Source organism: Poecilia formosa, unplaced genomic scaffold, assembly GCF_000485575.1.
Source record: "Poecilia formosa unplaced genomic scaffold, Poecilia_formosa-5.1.2 Scaffold117, whole genome shotgun sequence".
Classification (NCBI taxonomy): domain Eukaryota; kingdom Metazoa; phylum Chordata; class Actinopteri; order Cyprinodontiformes; family Poeciliidae; genus Poecilia; species Poecilia formosa.
Window position 1 is genome coordinate 1774274 of NW_006800056.1, and position 18274 is coordinate 1792547.

General features: G+C 41.7%; 1 protein-coding gene across 4 annotated transcripts in view; it reads right to left on the bottom strand.

Moving 5' to 3' along the window:
- The window catches only part of bnc2 (basonuclin zinc finger protein 2), a 241306-nt gene that overhangs the window by 130908 nt on the left and 92124 nt on the right, over positions 1-18274 (bottom strand). For 3 of the 4 annotated variants that reach the window (XM_016675582.1, XM_007560631.2, XM_007560634.2), the window contains exon 3: positions 15715-15777. The exons of the other annotated variant lie outside the window; for it this stretch is intronic. In XM_016675582.1, coding sequence (XP_016531068.1) covers positions 15715-15777 — 63 coding nt within the window. The remainder of the gene's footprint in view (positions 1-15714; positions 15778-18274) is intronic. 4 annotated transcript variants of the gene reach the window in all.

Sequence of the window (18274 nt, forward strand, 5' to 3'; positions counted from 1 at the left end):
TGTGTGTGTGTGTGTGTGTGTGTGTGTGTGTGTGTGTGTGTGTGTGTGTGTGTGTGTGTGAGAGGCCATATGAAGGTCAGGTGCTGGTCACCAGATGTTAACTGTTTGCGCCGAACCTCAGAAAGAAAGGAAGACAGGAAGGACAGTTTCTTCATCTCACGCTCTGAGCGGACGCTAACAGCGCTTAGCTTTCAGCTGAAACTCGTCAGAAGAGCCGGTGGCGGTCGCCACATGCAGCGACTCTGAATCGGCTGCGGTCAGCTGGGAGAAGTCTGGGCCCTCGCCTCGCTTCGCAGGCGGCGAGCCGAGTTCCCAAAACTGTGAGGCTGCTCAGAGCCGCGCCTCTGTGTGTGGCCTTCCAGCGCGCAGGCTACTGCTGCTCTGGATATTAGCTCTTCTGTATGTCGGGCTATTAAACACCAATCCCCAGCTACAAATACACACACACACCACTTCCCTTTTGGGCTCAACTTCGGGGGACATAACAGCTTTGGCTGGTGAAAACTGTGTGGGCCAGAAGAAGAAATGTTCCAGCTGGAGAGAGAAAGCCGAGGCAGACACTTTTCAGGACATCTGAGGAGAGAAACTTCTTGGCAGAGCAGCGAACACTGCAAAAACACAAAGTCTCACCAAGTCTAGTTTCTAATGCAAATACCTTAATGCACATTAAGCAAAACAAAACTAACTTATGAGTAACTTCTCAGTAACATATAAAAGTTTGTGTTAAATCAATAATTTCTTAATGCTGATCAAAAAGTACTGACAAATTATTTCACCGATGGGAAAAATATCTTGTATGTGAAATAATCTCCCAGTAAGGAATTATTTACTTAAAATAAGCTTTTATATCTAACTGAAAGGTTTCTTGTATGTTAGTACACTTGAAATGAGACGAAACTAAGATATTTGAACTAGAACCTACACATAAATACTTGGTAAGATTTCATGTTTTTGCAGTGAAAGGATCCGAGAAGCCAAATTCAGAGTAAAAGAAGAGGAGTAATGTTTCTGCGCTGCACTAAAGCAACAAAAGGAGAATAAATGAGGACCAACGTGCGAAACGCAGGAAACAGTACAGAAAGTGGAGAAGGAACAGCAGCTGGAGCGTTGCTGCTCATTCAGCACTTTGCCAAATCAATGCCACTTGAGGAGCAGGATCCGCATCCTGAGCTCAGCGCGACGCATCAGCGAGGCTGTGGGCGTGTTGGTGTGTTCGCCTGCAGGGCCGGTCGCGTTGCTGCGAGGTGGGCCGCTGCAGTCCACATTAGGGTCCAGTAATGTGTTAATTTATAACCCTATCACCCCGGACGCCTGCGTTATCCATCTGTGTCACCCGGCAGGCCCACGACATCTATCATCCAGAGGGGAAAACGGCCGTTCTGGGCGGATTAAGCCACAGATTCTCCCTGTTTCTTTCTCTTTCTGCCTGATCTGTGGCATCTGTCCACGTCCCTTTCTGTTTGCTCCCGGTTTCCCAGGGCTGGTGATCAATTTGAGCCTGACAGACTTCTCGGTCCGGTCTAACTCCAGAGTCTACCAAGCGGCTGAACTCTCTCTCTCTGCTTTAACGCGCTGCCTCTGGTTTGCTATCAGTGATCAGGGACTGAATTACTCCAAACACTGACCTGCAACAGCTGCCTGTCCAGGATTCTGCCACTGATTCTGGAAACACAGCCACTATTTTTACCCAATTAACTCATTCACCGGGTACAAATACAGTATAAATGCCAGAAGTTGTGACCCACAAACAGCTGACATCCATGATTACTCTCTCAAAAAACACTTGGAACTATTTTAATAGTTAAAACACCAAAGCTTAATGTATAATAAAAAAACAGTAAAAACCATCTTAGCTCTAGCATAGAAGCTAACATAGAAGCTAACATAGAAGCTAACTTCAGTTTCTCTGCTCTTGGAGACTGAGGATTAGCTGCCCAGAAACCATATTAGCACTAGCATAAAACCTAACATCTGTTCAGCTGAATGTTACCACTGACCGAAACCACAAAGAAGACGACAGGAAGTAGTTGGATGATCATTGCTCTGCAAGTTTTTAGTGACAGATTTATTCATGTGTTTTTGTGTTTTTATTTAATGGAAATTCCTAAATTGTGTTTTATCAACATTAGCAGAATATTGACAAAAGTTTGCGTGCATTTGTAATATAAACAAATCTACTGCTGCCAAAAAACACAGTAAGTGTTTCCATCCCAGCTGCTATTTGCACCGTTTTATTTCCACACCTTGTTGAGAATTTGTTGTTTTATTAAAGAACATTGTTGAAATCATCCGACAGTTGCACATTCCTTTGGATCAGAGTTCACAATGTTTATGTTAGTGTGACTTTATGTGCTCCGATTGTCACTTTGCTGCTGTTACTCCTGGACAACAACTACAGATATTTCTGTTCTGTCCTATCAAAATGTTTTCATGAGACAAACCCAAACTGGAGGAACTTCTGCAGCTTTCTGTGATGCGTTTGCTCGTCTGTTTGCATTTGTGCAGATGACCCAACCTCTCTCTGTCACGACTTTGCAGACGCCAACAACACACAGGGGTAAATGATCGATACTCACCCTCTTTATTCAATTTCACAACATTACGACAAGCAGCGCTCGCACACGTTCATGCAAATGTGAAACACGAATGCAAAACAAAGAGAGGAAGGTCGGTTTGCAGCATAAACTCTGCTGTAACTCAGGCGGAGGTCGCGGAGGCAGAGACCGACGGAGACAAAGGAGGGGGTCAGATGGGAAAGACAAGCTGGCAGTTTCACTTTTAAAGAGTGCAACAGTCATCACAAGAGGAGAAAGGGAATCTGCCCATTAAGACTAAGTGGATGTATATTAGATCACGGAGGTAAGGAGGTGGGCATTTACCATCAGCCCAACTCAGACGCAACCTACGAGATCAAAGCGTTCAGCAGGACTTTAAACTTTAAAGTCACGCTCGGTTTTAGAGGATGTCTCCGAGGGACGTCACCTCTGCGAAATGAAGGCAATTAAAAGACTATCAAAGTCACCGCCCAGTCCTTGGAGATCAAACCAAGCCTTCGTCCTCTCCCTGTCTGTCCCCCCTCCGTTCTTATCGCGGCGGTACAGTTAATCCTCCTCCGCTCCTCCTCCCAGCGCCGGGTCCCTCTGGGGGTGCGAGAAAGGCTAAAAGGCGGGAGCACATTTGCCACTTGCCTGCGACACATAATACGGAGCGAGGCAATCAACTTTGGCTTGACATGCATTTGCTCATCTCACACACACATCCAGCCCGTTCCCCCACCACCACCCACCCTGCTGGGAAATTGAGGGGCGAGGATGGGGGGACGGGGAGCCTAAATTAACACTTGACATTCAATACGGTCAGGTCCTTAATTGGCCGGGGCCTTCCTGAGAAGGCAATTTTCTATTCCCCAAACTGCCCCCGCGCAGCGCCATGCGCCGTGCGCCAGTGTCGTCTGTGTACGTGTGCAGGGAGCAGAGAAACCGGATCTGACTGCACTGCAAAAACACGACGTCTTACCAAGGATTCATGGTCAAGTTTCTACTGCAAAGGCCTCAGTACACTGGAAATAATACAAAACTAAATCACAAGTAACATTTCAGCATGAAATAGGAGTCAATGATTCCTGAATATTGATGAAAAAGAAAAATAGTTTCCACTGTCAGATTATTTCACTTGTAACATGGGAAAAATGTTTTGTTAGAAGTTAAATAATCTGCCAGTGAAACTAGCAGTTTTTCTTCAATTCTGTGTGTTTTCCGGGAACATAGTGTCATTTTATAACATAATCAAGTAACTACATTTCCTCCAGTTATAAAAATGCTGTACATATCAAAAACGCTGTGAAATTGGGCCTCTGTCTCTTTAAGAAGCTCTTGCTCTTTCTGAAACTCCGCCTTCAGGAAGTCATCACAACATGGCTCCTCTATTAACCCTTTAACACGTTTTAACCAGCGTTGCTCTGTGAAGTAGCTCCAGTAATGAGCTCAGCTGATGTTCCACCAGGTGTTGGCTAATTGCCGGTGGCTAGTCTGAAGGAGCAGAGTGGGGAAGCTGTGTTGCTGTGCTCAGAAGCTTGGAAACTGCATCTCAGAGGAGGAGCTTTGTCCTCGAAGGCGGGGCTAGATCCACCCAGCGACTCTGAATTACTTAGTCCTACCCAGTAAATAATTCATGACATGAATTATTTGCTTAAAACAAGCTCCTACATCTTGCTGAAGTGTTAATTGTAAATTAGTTTTATCTTATTTAAAGTGCACTAACAGGTTGGTAGAATACTCAAAACTTTTACTCAAGTAAGAGGTAAGAGTAGTCATCCAACAAATTAATCAAGAAAGAGTAAAAATGTTTTTGGTAAAAGTTTACTCATGTATTGAGGAACTGACCAAATCATTAATATTTTAATAAAACAAACAGATGGAACAAAATATAAAGTTAGTTGGAAATTTTGGTATTTTAAGGATGAAAATGACAATAATTCATATAAGTAACAAAATAACAAAATCAGGCAAAATCATTTTTTCCAAATCATTTTCTTTCAATAAAAAACTAACAAAAACTGCAGGTGTGTGTCTGTGTCTGGGGAATTTATGGTTAAAACATATTTTACTCAAGTAAGAGTGGAGATGCTTCATAGTGAAGTTACTCCAGTAAATGTAACTAGTTACTATCCACCTCCGTATGCTAAGATATTTGCACTAGGAACAAGGAAGTACTTGGTGAGACTTTGTGTTTTTGCAGTGTGGAAGCATGTGCTGCAGACCCACCGGGGGAATGCATGCATGCGTCTGTGTGTGGCAGTGGGGGCCCAGGCCCCCCGCGCCCCCCGGGTTCCTCCCGCTCTCTAATGAGGCTGGATGAATTAGCGCTACGTGACATGATTTCAGCTCCTCCTTTGTCCTCCTCATCCAACATTTTTTTTTTTTCATGCCAGTGACAGGCGTCTGGTGGCCGGAGAGAAAGTGCCGGCAGCGAACCCTGCGGCACGTCACACACCTGAACACACACACACACACACACACACACACACACACACACACACACACACACACACACACACACACCTGGTGTAACGCACACAGAATGAAACTCTTTCTCCTTCCTCCCGTTGTTTTTCCACTCACTCACACAAACGCAGACAGACTTGCACTTCCCCGCGGATTCGGTTACAGTTGATGTTATTACAGCTTTCAACCTGAGAGGTATTAGGCTTCCTTTAACAGATCTGACAGCATTTACAACACAGGCAAGTCGACGCCTCTAATCGCCTCTGCGACTTCAGACTATTACCCATTGATCTCCAAACAGAGACGCCTCCTCGGTTGCTTCTCCTCGTCTTCCTCAGAACCAGAGGTGGGTCTCTGTGTGGAGTAAAGTTTTATCGCAGTATTTTGCGTTACTATTGTGATAACGATAAAAGTGACAATACCTACTTGTTACGTCTTTTTAGGTGACAGCATTCACAGCACCACAAACACAAATTCTGCTCTAGAAAAACATTCCTCTGTGTGCAACACGCGTCTTCAGGACACCGGTCACACAAAGAAGTGATTTCCACCACTCAGCTGCACACAGTAGCTGCATATTGGCAGATTATTGAACAAACAGTGGAGAAAATAGCAAAACCAACAATCCTGACAATCCAGAGTTTTAAAACATTGTTAATTTAAATTTATTGTAACAATGATAAATAAAAAAACCGATAAATGATAAACGATACAATACATAACCAAAAATGTTACTCTAGTCAGAGTAGCACAAGCTAAGCATATTTTTACTCAAGCAAAGTAAAAAGTAGCCATCCAAGAAATTACTAAAGCAGGAGTAAAATAGTATTTGCTTTCCTTTACTTCAGATTGAATCATGTTATTATTATTCTGAGTAGAAAACATCCACTGCTGACCTTAGATCACCGTAAGTCATTAAACTGATCCTGTGTGTTAAACTGTAACAGCTTCTGCTGTTCTTTTCTTTGTGTCTGAGCAAAATGAAGAAGAGCGTTTGACTCTGGCGGCAGACTGACACCAGTCTGCCGCCAGAGACTGGTGTCCATTCAGACTGAAGGAAAAACAAACAAAACACAAACTGATCACATGGAGAAAGGCGAGACTTACAGAAGCATTTAATGGCGTGTTAACGTAAAGTTTGCCGTTATGGTGGCCGAGCTGGGAGGAAACAACTGGACCGGGTTTGTTCACGTCTGCTGGACAGAATCAGAGCAAAAACAAGTTTTTAAAGGTACAAGAAGTCCAAGCGTAAAACAATCTGTTTTACAGTATTTAATTTACATTTTTAGATTTTATATATTGTATCATCAGCAGATGAACAAAACCAAGCTATTTTTACATTGTTCCAAAATAGCAGCATAGATATAAAACCTGTTTAATAATATCAAATCGCATCAAAGTAGATTTTATGATGTTGGTGTTCAAACATTTTGTCAAATGGTCCAAAGTAGTCTGTATATAAAAGCACTTGAGGGCCAAAAAAATATTTTAAAAAAATTATATCACCAAAAATGTTGTGATTTTTTTCCCCTACTCAACAATAATGAAGTATTTTAATTAAATAAATAAAATAATAATTTTTTTGTAGGATTGGGATCATAGCTGAGATAGCTAACATAACTGAGAAAATATTTAATCTATTTGGCTCTTCAGTTAAAAACAGTTTTCATGTATTAATACAGCAACTGAAAACAAATTTGGGTGCATCAAGTTGTAATTTAAAGTGTAAGTCAATCCTAGTTACCATGACAATAGATTGGAAAACATTTATCATTTTTGTGAGCAGATTTTAATTTAAAAGTTGTGGTTTTGTCCTAATATGTTTAATTTTTGTTGTTGGGTGGGCCACAAATGGCCCCCGGTCCCAATTTTGACCACCATTTGTTGCTTTTTTTCTCCTGTTGCAATAGTAACACATTTAGATTTTATTATTTTTCTGTTAGTAACGATAATCGGCGGTGGCTCAGAGCCGGACTTTCTCTTTGCTCAGGCTCCCATCAGCAGGAACAACTGGGACGTCCTGCAGGTTCCAAATGGTTGGAAATGTGAGGTTAAGCGGTGAGACGGAGAGGGAGGGGGCGTTTGGCTTTACGGTAATGAGCACATATTTTAACACCAGCCCAGCCACGACTTTATGCTTCCAATGATACAACAGAAGCTGCTTTCTTGCTGCCTTTTTACACATCTAAAAGTGTGAAATAATGGGCTGGATGAAGCAAACAAAGGCTGCGTATCTTTTGTGTGTTTGGAGAAAAACATATCAAATGGATTAAATGCCATGAAATATTAAATGCCAGTCAGAGTCACAGCGGACAAAAGCACTTATGTCAGAGTGTGTTTCCCGACAGAGGAGGATGCAGCTCGGGCCATTAACGGAGAAAACATCAGCACAAAGAAATCGAGTGTGGACGCGTGGCAACGGGTTTGTGGGGGGGGAACAACGCCGACGTGCCGCCTGCTTTTAACTCACACAACTTATTTCAAACACGAGTTCTCACTTTGTTCTGCTGCGGGGAGCCCAAACTGTCACCATGGATGAACAGGTAATGTCCCAGGGAGGTAAACAACGACACATGCATGAAGCCAGGTCTGACTGCGGCGGCTTGTTGGGGTATTTATTGTTTTAAACGTTTTAAACGGCTGATCCATCCAGGCTGGATTCAGGGTGAGCAGCAACCTGCTGATCCTTTAAATCAGGAGCGTTCAGCAAAACGTCACACTTATAATAAAAACCGCCCACTTGGAGTAAAAATCCATATTTTCACAGAAACATGCATAAAAAAGCATAACATGACATAATTGCTTTTAATGGTACTGCTGTAAAATGATGTAACATACTGACTACTACAGCTCCGTGTTTCAGATTTTAAAACACAAACAAATGAACTCCTGATAAATATTGTTGTTTTGTTGATTCTTGCTCATTTAGCAGCCACACTGTGACTTTCTGGACTTTTATTAGAACCAGAAATATTTTCAGAATAGCTGAAAAATAAGCCGCACATCTGTTTTCCTGCTCTGACAAACTGTATGGTAAATATTCAGTCTGTTTCGATGTTCAACACAGGAACATGAGGCACATTTTGGAAAAACAATCCGTCTCAGTTTCACATCATTAGGAGTCTAATATTTTTATTTATAATAACTGCACAGTATTTTTTGTTTTGTTAGTTAGTATTATTATCAGTTTTATTGTTGCTATTGTTAGTCTTTATAGATTCTTTTTAACACTTTAAGAACGTTTTTCGTGTGTGAACCTTTCGACTTCATTCTGCTGTTTCCACTTTGTGGGACAATAAAGTCGGTTTCTATTCTATTCTCCTATGCAGTGGTGTCACTAAGGTGGGCCCAAAGGGGGCCGGTACCCACCCCAGCAGAATCAATGATTGAAATGAAAATCTAATTTATTATTTATTTTAAAAATATATTAGTTTATAGATTTATGACTTTTTTGGTGTAAATGAAGTCCCACTTTCAATAATTAATGATTGTATCATAACATTCCTCCCTTTCTGTCCTTGTTTCAGGTTGTGTTTTGCCACCCACACACACCTGACCACCCTAAGTTACCCCTTTTCGAAGCAACAGAAAAGAGTAGCAGCCAGCTGAGCAGCACGTGGGGGAGGGGCAACTTTCTATTTCATTTTAATGACTTTAAACCGAACCAATCACATGATGGGAAATGCTGAAACGGTTTAAAACCTTGTAGTAGTTTGACACAGCCAGGTGAGGTCTACACACACACTCAGTGATATTTTTCTACTTTGCCTGCAAACACACAAATACCTACAAAGACAAAAGCTTGCCAGAAAAAAAAAATCACAAGCTGTGGGATGCCAGGGCAGCTGCATTTAACAGTGGCCATTAAATGTTATTAATCCAACATCTTTACAAAGTCAGCAGAGCACACAAACAAATGCTAACACATGTGGCTTTAACACTTTGCTCGCAACAGAAAGTAGCAGGCTAATGAGCGCAGGCTGAAGTTTGCAGATTCAAAGGAACTTGTTGCTCATTCTGAGGAAAAGAACAGGAAAAAGTGTATCTGTACCTGAAGGGACTGGATGTGTTTAAGTGAGCATGTGCTGCTGATGTGTGCGCGTGCACGTGTGTGTACTTTGGCTCGCCGCCAACCACAGTCTGTACCACTAGCCTCCCTTTCTCCAGAACCACCCTAAAATCCTCCCTGGGCCTCCAGCAATCAGATCCCCGCGGCAGACTGGAAGCAGAACAGAGCCCGGCCGAGCGGAGCGCGGAGAGATAGGCGCAGAATAAAACATGGCCGCCAACAGGAGAGGGCGAGGAGAAGAGTAGCCGCCATCGCCTTCCCTCCTCCTCCGCGAATGCATCAAAAGATCAGGAAAAGTTTGGTAAGGAGCCCCAGAAATATTCAAAACCAGGTCAGAACAGAAATTCTGAGGATTTTGAACATCTGATTTGTTCAGTGCAAAAATACAAAACCTCACCAAGAATTTTTGGTCTAGTTTATAGTGAAAACATATTACTGCACTTAAAATGAGACTAAACTAACTTACCAGTAACATTTCAGCAAGAAATAAGAGTTTGTTTTAAATCAATATTTCCTAAATATTTTTTATAAAAAAGGACTAGTTAGAAATTTAATAAACAATCTTCCAGTGGAACTAGTACTTTTTAAATCAATATTTAAGACATACTGACCTAAAAAAGCTCATATTTCCTGCTGAAATGCTATTCATAATTTAGTTTTGTTTTATTCTAAGTGTACTAAGATATTTGCACAAAACAAAAATATTTGGTGAGATTTTGTGTTTTTGCAGTGTTCGGCATCAGTTTGTGCAAAGTAACATTTTGCATTTATTTTGCAGTTAATGTGGTCCTCTTTATGCATTATATACAAGTAAATACACACGCACGCGCCCACGCGCGCGCGCGCACACACACACACACACACACACACACACACACACACACACACAGGAACAACTGCACCGTTATTTACACACACTGGGCAGCAGCAGCAGCTAAGATACATCAGGTCTGTAATTAATTGTGTGCATATTAATCATAACAAAATAAGCAACATTTTCAATTCAGAAACACTTTTTGCTGCTAAATTATTGAATAAATAGACATAATTATTGAATAAATAGACATAATTATTGAATAAATAGGCATATAAATGCCACAACAGATATTTAATCTCTTATTTATGTTATTTAACCATCAGATTGGAGCAAAATGCTCCAATCTGCCATTCAGCTTCAAAATCCATCCGTAGAAATGTGGACTGTGGACGCCAACGTTAGCACTGGGGACATCTGCATTGCTGCTACATGGTTAGCCTTGAGATGCTAAATTAGCCTTAATTAGCTTCGCTGTCAGGCTAACTCCATTTAGCACAACAGTATTATCCAGCATCTGATCAGATCATTTTTTGAAGCAGAGATTAACCCCCAGTGGGCCAAGAGAAATGGCTTTATTAGCTAGTGCTGTTGTTAGAGGATGATGCCTGTGCGTCAGACTTACAGGCCGTACCAGAAACATGCAAATCAAAAAGTTCCATCTGGAACCTTTGTATGTAAAAAAAACACCCCCCAAAAACATCTATGTAATCAATTAGATAATTTAAATTAATGACTTACAGTTTCAGCTCTAAATAATAGTAATAACAAATCTTGTGCATCAGAAATACGGGCGTACCAGAAACACATGAATACAAAGGTTCCGGCTCAGGACTTTTGTATGAAGAAACAAATAAATAAAATTTTTAATGCATAAAAATCTACAGAAGTCAAAATTAGTGCATTTGTTTCCCAGTCAAACAAATGCATGTATGCTGGCAATGTATGCCATGTCTGCATTTGCCAGATGCACTTTGTTCGTGTCTACCTTTAATTTTATACTCAGAGTTCACTAAAACCAGATATGTCTAATTCTTGTGGAGTAAATCTACCCTTACAGGGTGAGGTAACTGGGCCATTTTTTAAAGCAAGGAAATCTTAAAAAACTAAGAGAAAATGAAATTGGCACTGGGAATAAAACGTCAAATCGGTGCATCTGTTGTTTTTTTTTAAATATAAAAATAAATGTTCCAACTTATCCACACTTGTCTTTTTCTCTACATTCATGCATTAAAAATGTTATATAACATGAAAGGCCCCAAAGCCCCCCCTGGCAGCGCCCCTGCAGGAGATGGAACCAAAGTTCCCCATTCCTCCCGCCGCGGCTGTGCTACCTGATAGAAAAACCATTTTCCCCTCAACAACAACTTCAGTAATTTCCCCGCGTCTAAAAACGTACACAGCAGTGCATGTTGGGAGAAAGAGTCAACTGCAAGGCCCGGACAAAATTACCATCATTATCCATAACCATAAACAAGCCTGATGATGATGATGATGATGGTTTTAACAATAATAATAGCAATCCAGGCTGAGTGCTTTTTCACATAGCAGTGACAACATTAGTCACACCGGCAGCAGAGAAATGAAAGGCTCGCTGCCTTGAGAGCTCCCCTTTGTTGCCGCTGCTGATGGGGCAAATTGGCAGGGAGAGCCGGCAGACGGGGTCCTTAAAGACGGATGTAAAAATAGTGGGCTGTCGATTTGCCCGCTGCGCTGGCGCGGCTCCAAGCCAAACAACATAACAGGAGTTGAGGAATAACAGGAAAAGGGAGAAGCCGTGGTGAAAGTATGGCCTGGGTTCCTGTCACTTAGCGCAGGTCACACCGAATGTCACCTTCCTCCGCCTGCAGGACGGGCCGAGACAATGTCTCCGCCATATGGACCGGCAAGAGAAACGCCTCTAATCTGGGATTACCCAGCATGCCGGTGGGCTGGTCACCCGAACCAGGGCTGCTGCCGCCGCAACGAGTCGCACAAACCGGTGACAGCTGCTGCATTCCTGTCATATCAGAGAGAGAGAGTGTGTGTGTGTGTGTGCGTGTGTGTGCGTGCGTGCGTGCGTGTCCCCTCATTAGTCGGCGGTGGGGTGTTGACATCCTGAGCGGCTGCCTCTTCAAACACACACTTCCTCCTCACACCGGCAACTTTTCCTGAATGCAGGAAACTGCCCAGAGACAAATGACTGAATGTTGGGTTCTTGTTTTAAGGAGGAGGAAAAGAAGCAGAACAAGGTTATTGTTATTGTTATTATTATTATAATTATTATTATTATTATTAAAACTATATTTAACCAGATAAAAACCCACTGAGATCAAGATGTCTTTCACCAAAGTGACCTGGCCAAGACAGGCAGCAGCAAACGTCAAATTAGACAAGTAAGCAGAATTAAGAAAAATACATTAGGATTATAGAAATGACAATGAAAAGCAGTAGTTGTGACAATACTAATATAAAAAAAATATTTCAGATATTTTGCAGCACAGCAGCAGAAAGTCTGTGATGCAGATGATCCACCCTCTCCTTATTAAAGCTACATTCATGTCTGAGTCTCACTTCATGGATTCACCTTTTTGAAAGTAGAGATTCACCAATCAGGCTTTTCTGCTCTCAGCTGCTGATTCTGATTTTTTTATTGTTTGTTTGCAAAGGTTAAGAAAACCTGATGTCAGTAGTTTTCAAATGAACATCTTGTTGGAAACTGCTTAGATTAACTGTATAAATAGTCTGTGTGTTTCTGCTGTATTTATAATTGTGTTATTTATATATTTCTGTTAAGTGAATTAGCTACAATCTGCTACAGCGCATCAAATTATGACATTTATAGTAATAAAGTTTATTACCACTATTACTAAAGAAAACCTTTTGCTTTTAATATTTTCCTGTGTGTTTATAGTTCCTATTGTTATTATTTTTAATCTTTATTTCTGTACAGCATCTTGAAAATGACTTTTTAGTAAAATGTATGATTTCTATGATTATTAAGGGCTTCAATCAGAGAAGCTGCATGCTGCTGCATGATGCATTTATTGACTGAAAAGGCTGGGATTTCTGAGCTTTGATGCATTTAGAGATTAGGAGAATTTCAGGTTTTTCTGTTTTTGACACACCAATCACAGATCAGAACTGATCAAAAGGTAAAACTGTCTGATTAATTGGTGCATTAATTAATCAGACAGACATAAAGAACAAATGTTGTTCCTGAAACCTGCAGGAGTGAAGCTCAGACGATGCAACGCTGCTGCAGGAGGCCAACACGACTCTCATGAATGCATCTGTGCGTCTCGGCGGCCACGCCGGCGCGTCTCCTCGGGACAAACAGGAAACAGCTGACACGCAGCCCTGCAGCGCAGCTCACATGATGCGTATTGATCACTGTTTGCCCCCGGGTCTCACATGCAGAGTCAGGGTCAGCGCTCACCCGTCCTGCAGGGCATCGCTGCACAACTGCAGAGGCTGCAGCATGACCCCAAAATGCACATGATCAGGATATTTACCCAAGAAGAAGAGATACTTTTTCTTCTTTAACGGGAGTTTAAACGAAGGACAGCGATGGCGCAATCATTGGATAAAGTTTAGCTGTAGCTGGTGCCTGGCTAAACACAGCATGAATGGGACTTTGTGGATCCTCCACTTTCACTAAGCTTGGTGGCTTCTTAATAGGGCAAACATACTGTACTGCAAAAACACAACATCTTAACAAGTATCTAGTTTGTAGTGCAAATGTCTGCATAGCTTGTGGTGTTGGTTGATGCACTTCTGTGCTGAAAATGGAGGAAATTCTCAGCAAATTTAGATTTTTCATCATTTAAAATGCAGATTTGAACCTCTGGTCATCTTTTGATGCACCTCTCACCAGCATACCTTGTTTTGTAGTTCATGTCTTCTATTTTTGAACAGTTGACTCACTCAGCCTTTTCACCCAAATATGTGATAAAATAATCACATATTTGGGTTGTAAATTTACAGTATTTTAATATAGTGGGTAATTAATTTGGCTTCATTTTGCTTCAAATATTCAAAAACACAAAATCTTACAAAGTGAAATATGACACAACAAACTTGTGGAGTTTATTTTAAGTCAATAATTATTTAATATTGATGAAAAAGTTTTAGTTACACTGGGAGATAATTTCACTTTTAACATGGGAAAAATGTTTTGTTATAAGTGAAATGATCTGTCAGTGGAACTGGAACTTTTTCATTGACTTATAACAAGCTCTTACGTCTTAATAAAATGCTGCTTTAACTAACTTAAGTTAGTTTTGTCTTATTTCAGTTGTACACAGATATTTGCACTACAAACTAGAGCAGAATTACGTGGTAAGATTTTGTGTTTTTGCAGCTTGAACATGAGAATCCTGCAGTCAGATTCAAATGGTGCAGAAATGGAAGATGTTGCTAAGACGGCGTTTCTCCGTCAGGTGCCACAGCAAACAGTCACCAGCTTCCTTTCTGCTGTCAGTATGTGCTTTTAAAAAACACAACAGGAATCACTTCTCTTTCTGCACAGAGAGGATCCTCAAACCAGGTTTATTTTGCATTTAAGTTCTGAAGTGTTTTTGTATTTGAGATGCAAAAGAAGAAGAAGAAGAAGCGGTGAGAGACAGAAGAAAAAGAAGGAGTAGTAATGGGGGAAGTGGTGCATGTCTTTCCTGCAAATCTCCTCTTTCACCTCTGCTCTCCTCCAGCTCTCCATCAGGCCAGCCAAGAGACACTTCACCTCGCACCCGCACACACATGGAGCCTGAGCCAACACACACGCTTGCACTCGTCCTCCAGCATGCGCACACACACACACACACACACACACACACACACACCACTGGCATCTGACTGTTGAGCCACCCACTCAGAAAAATAAATGGCAGAAGCGGAGACACGAACGCCTCGACACCAGATGCGCGCACGTATAGACATCCATATGCTTCGAGTGCAACGACCCATCAAAGACAGACATGGAAATAATAACAGTCGAATGTAACCACACACACACACACACACACACACACACACACACACACGTTCACTCACTGTGGATAATTCTGCACATATGCATCAAATCACTGCCTTCTGAGGCCAGCTCTGCAGGAAAACAGCAATGCATAAGCAACATGCAGCACTCCTGTACCGAACACTGTAAAACAAGCTGCTCTCACACACTCTCACACACACACACACACAGACGTGCAGCTATAAGTCTATTAGGGTGTTAATAGGCAGATTAGTTTGCACTGTGATCTGCGCTGAAGAGGATATTATCCTCCTTGCTTCTTTCCTCAGACAAAACAAAGCAGAGCTTTTCCACAAATACGTCTGTCATCACGCCCTAAAGAGCGATTAATGCTCTCACTCAGAAAACACACAGCAAGTGGAGCAAAACGCGGCTAAAACCCACGTCTGAGTAGCAGAAAAAAATGGTGACACAAGACAACTGAAGGAGTAAAAGACAGGTGGGAGCGAATGACGTCTGAAAGTCAGTGGGTGTATTTTAAAACAAAAGCAAGCAAAAATTTAAGCAGTGAAAAAATACTGATAAGAGCAAGAAATGGGTTAAAATGATAAATGTATTGTGATTTTAATTAGGCAAATATTTTCAACTTTTCTACTATTTTCAAATAAGCAAAATAATTTTTTTCCAGACAACAAGGAAGTTTAAAGCTTAAATTTAACAGCTGGAGTGAGAAATGCACTCAGAGAAGTTTGTAGTGAATTATAATAATTACATTAAAAACTTTTGCATTTTCTCTGCTTGCATTAAGTGGAGCTGCTGTGTTTCACAGTGAGAGTCTGAAGGAAGCAGACAGGAGTAAATTCTGGTGCCACTGTACCTCTTCCAGGTCTCGGCCCATTGTCGACCTGTCGCCTTTCAAAGGAAGCCGCGTTACTGCACCCTTTCAAAACAAAACAAAAAACAAAAAAACAAAAAAAAGGAGACTCTAATTTAGATTTAGCTTTAGACTCAAAACAAGCACTTAATTTTAATTTTATTTTATTCTTGTTTTTTTGACGGAAATGTGCTGCGCCTGGGTGGCATCACCAGACCTGCAGGTTGGAGGTGAAGACAGTTTTTTTTTTCTTTTTTACGAGCCCCTTAAAGCCTGATGCTGGTTCCCACGTTTTCTCCGACACTAAGCGGAGAGGAAAACAAAAAAAAAAAAGCAAAAGGGACGCGGCCTCCGGCTGCTGTTACTGAGGAAACATCCCTGATGAGCCAATTAGGCCCGTGGTAGCGCTTATCTGCGGGGTTTCTAACGCGCAGGGGTCGATATTCAGAGCCACGCATGTTGCGGGTAAATTAGGGCTCCGAATATAATCTCTCCGTAATGCCTGGGAAATAATTAAACTCACAGCAAATTTTTGTAATTCTTCTGTGTGCTAAAACAAATACGAAAGTTTTATTTTGCTGCGTAAAATGCGCACAGATGTCAGAACAAAGCTCATAAACCAGGCAGCATTTATCGAGTCTGTTTAATTGATTTCTTTCAAACTGCACCTTGTTTCTGCGTTTCTGTATTTAGATTGCGGGGGATGTTTATTTCCTGCTTTAAAAAACGATTTAAAAACCTCACCGAGGCCTTGAGCTGGAGACATTAATTATTCTCATTTCAGAAGACGCCTCAGTTCGAGCTTTTTCCGGGTTTCACGTACAAAATATACATAATAATAAATTAGAAAGAAAAATGAAAATAATGCAGGTGGATGGGATGGAAAAACACAAGAAAAATTATTCTGCCTCTTTTTTAATTTTGCTTGTTTTTAACAATACACCAATTTTGTGTTCAAATATTCTTTAAATAAATATTATCTATAATATAAAAAAGGAAACATTTACAATATTTGCACTTTACTATTATAGAATTTAAAAATGAAATAAAACGTAATATTTTCTCCTGTCGGTTGGAAGGTTTGGAAACACCGCGAGGTGGAAAAAAAAAGTAAAGTGAAAACAGACTTATCGATTAGTTATTAAAAGATGGGGTGATCTGGCACCTGCTGCAAACTACAGGAAGGATCGATGATTTTTTTTTTTAATTGACATCGAAGTAACATTTCTCAAACTCCAGTCTTGTCACATTTTTGGAGAAGTCCTGTCAGATGTTTGGATTTCTGGCGCAGCCGCGTCTCTCCTGAACTCACCGCGCTGCGCCGACTTCTTCCTGCGTATCGATCACATCTAATCCGGCCTAACGAACTATAAAACCCCGCGTCACCCGGCTCTTCTTTACAGGTTTTCTCTCTCTCTCTCTCTCTCTCTCTCTCTCTTTCTCTCTCTCGCCCGGACACCCCAGGGGTGCGCCAGGCTCCGCAAACACAAAGTCATTATCGCTTAGATTCCAATAAGGCGAGTCTGTCAAGGAACGAGCTTCCTTCGGAGAATTTATGTCAGAGGATATCTTCTAAGTGATGCGCGGAAGGATAAATAACAGCGAGTCCCACAGCTGATTACATTGAAACAACGATGCGCGTTTGTGGAGAGGAAGAGGGGGGGCCCCAGCAGATGCGGAGCGCAGGGGCCCATCCACCTGCTCACACCGGCAGAATGGGGGACAACAGGCTCTACCACCCACACTTCCTCATATATATAAATAAGCAATTTTATTCATACGTCTGTAGGTTGGAAAGTAATTTAAAACTGGATATTGGTGAAATTCCAGCATTAATTCCAGTTATCAGACTGATAAAACCGTGTCGGAATTATTTTATTCCTGATGTGACAGTTGCAAGGCTAAAAAAAAAAAAAGAAAAAAAAGCGAGAAGATTAAATGAAAAGTTTCCTCATTTCCAACGCAGAAACTGTTGCGCAAGAGCCGCAGCGGCCTGGTGTGTAACAGCGTGCGCTTGGTACGGCGGAGCCTGCAGGTCCCGCAGTGATTAACTGCAACCCTAACAGGCGCGCACGACCCTCACCGGCTCCCCTCACGCGCGTGCGCGACAACTGAAGCACACAAACACACCCGCGCGCGCGCCAGCACTCACAAAGGTCCGACTTCTCCCCTCATTCCTCTCCTCCCTTCTTTCCTCCGACTTTTTATCCAAAATGAGTTAAAAATAAGTCTGGAGTCTCCCGGCTCTGGCTGCAGGTTTACACCTGGAGTGGAAAATAAAAAAGAAAGGCAGCAGAGGAGTGAGAGGCAACCGGGGGAGAAATCAGCCGTGGTCCGGGTTCGGGAGCACCTTGCGTCGGCCGCAGGAAGGTGAGGAGCCGGTTCAGAGGGGGGAACCTGCCGGAGCTGCTACCCGCTCTGAAGGCTCCAAAACACGGATAGAAACTCCGCTTACTCCGCAACTGATGGAGACTTTAAAAGCGATTGAAATCGGATATAATTTCTACATAATTTTTTAAAATATATTTAGTGAATTAAATAAAATAAAAGAAGTCCATGCATT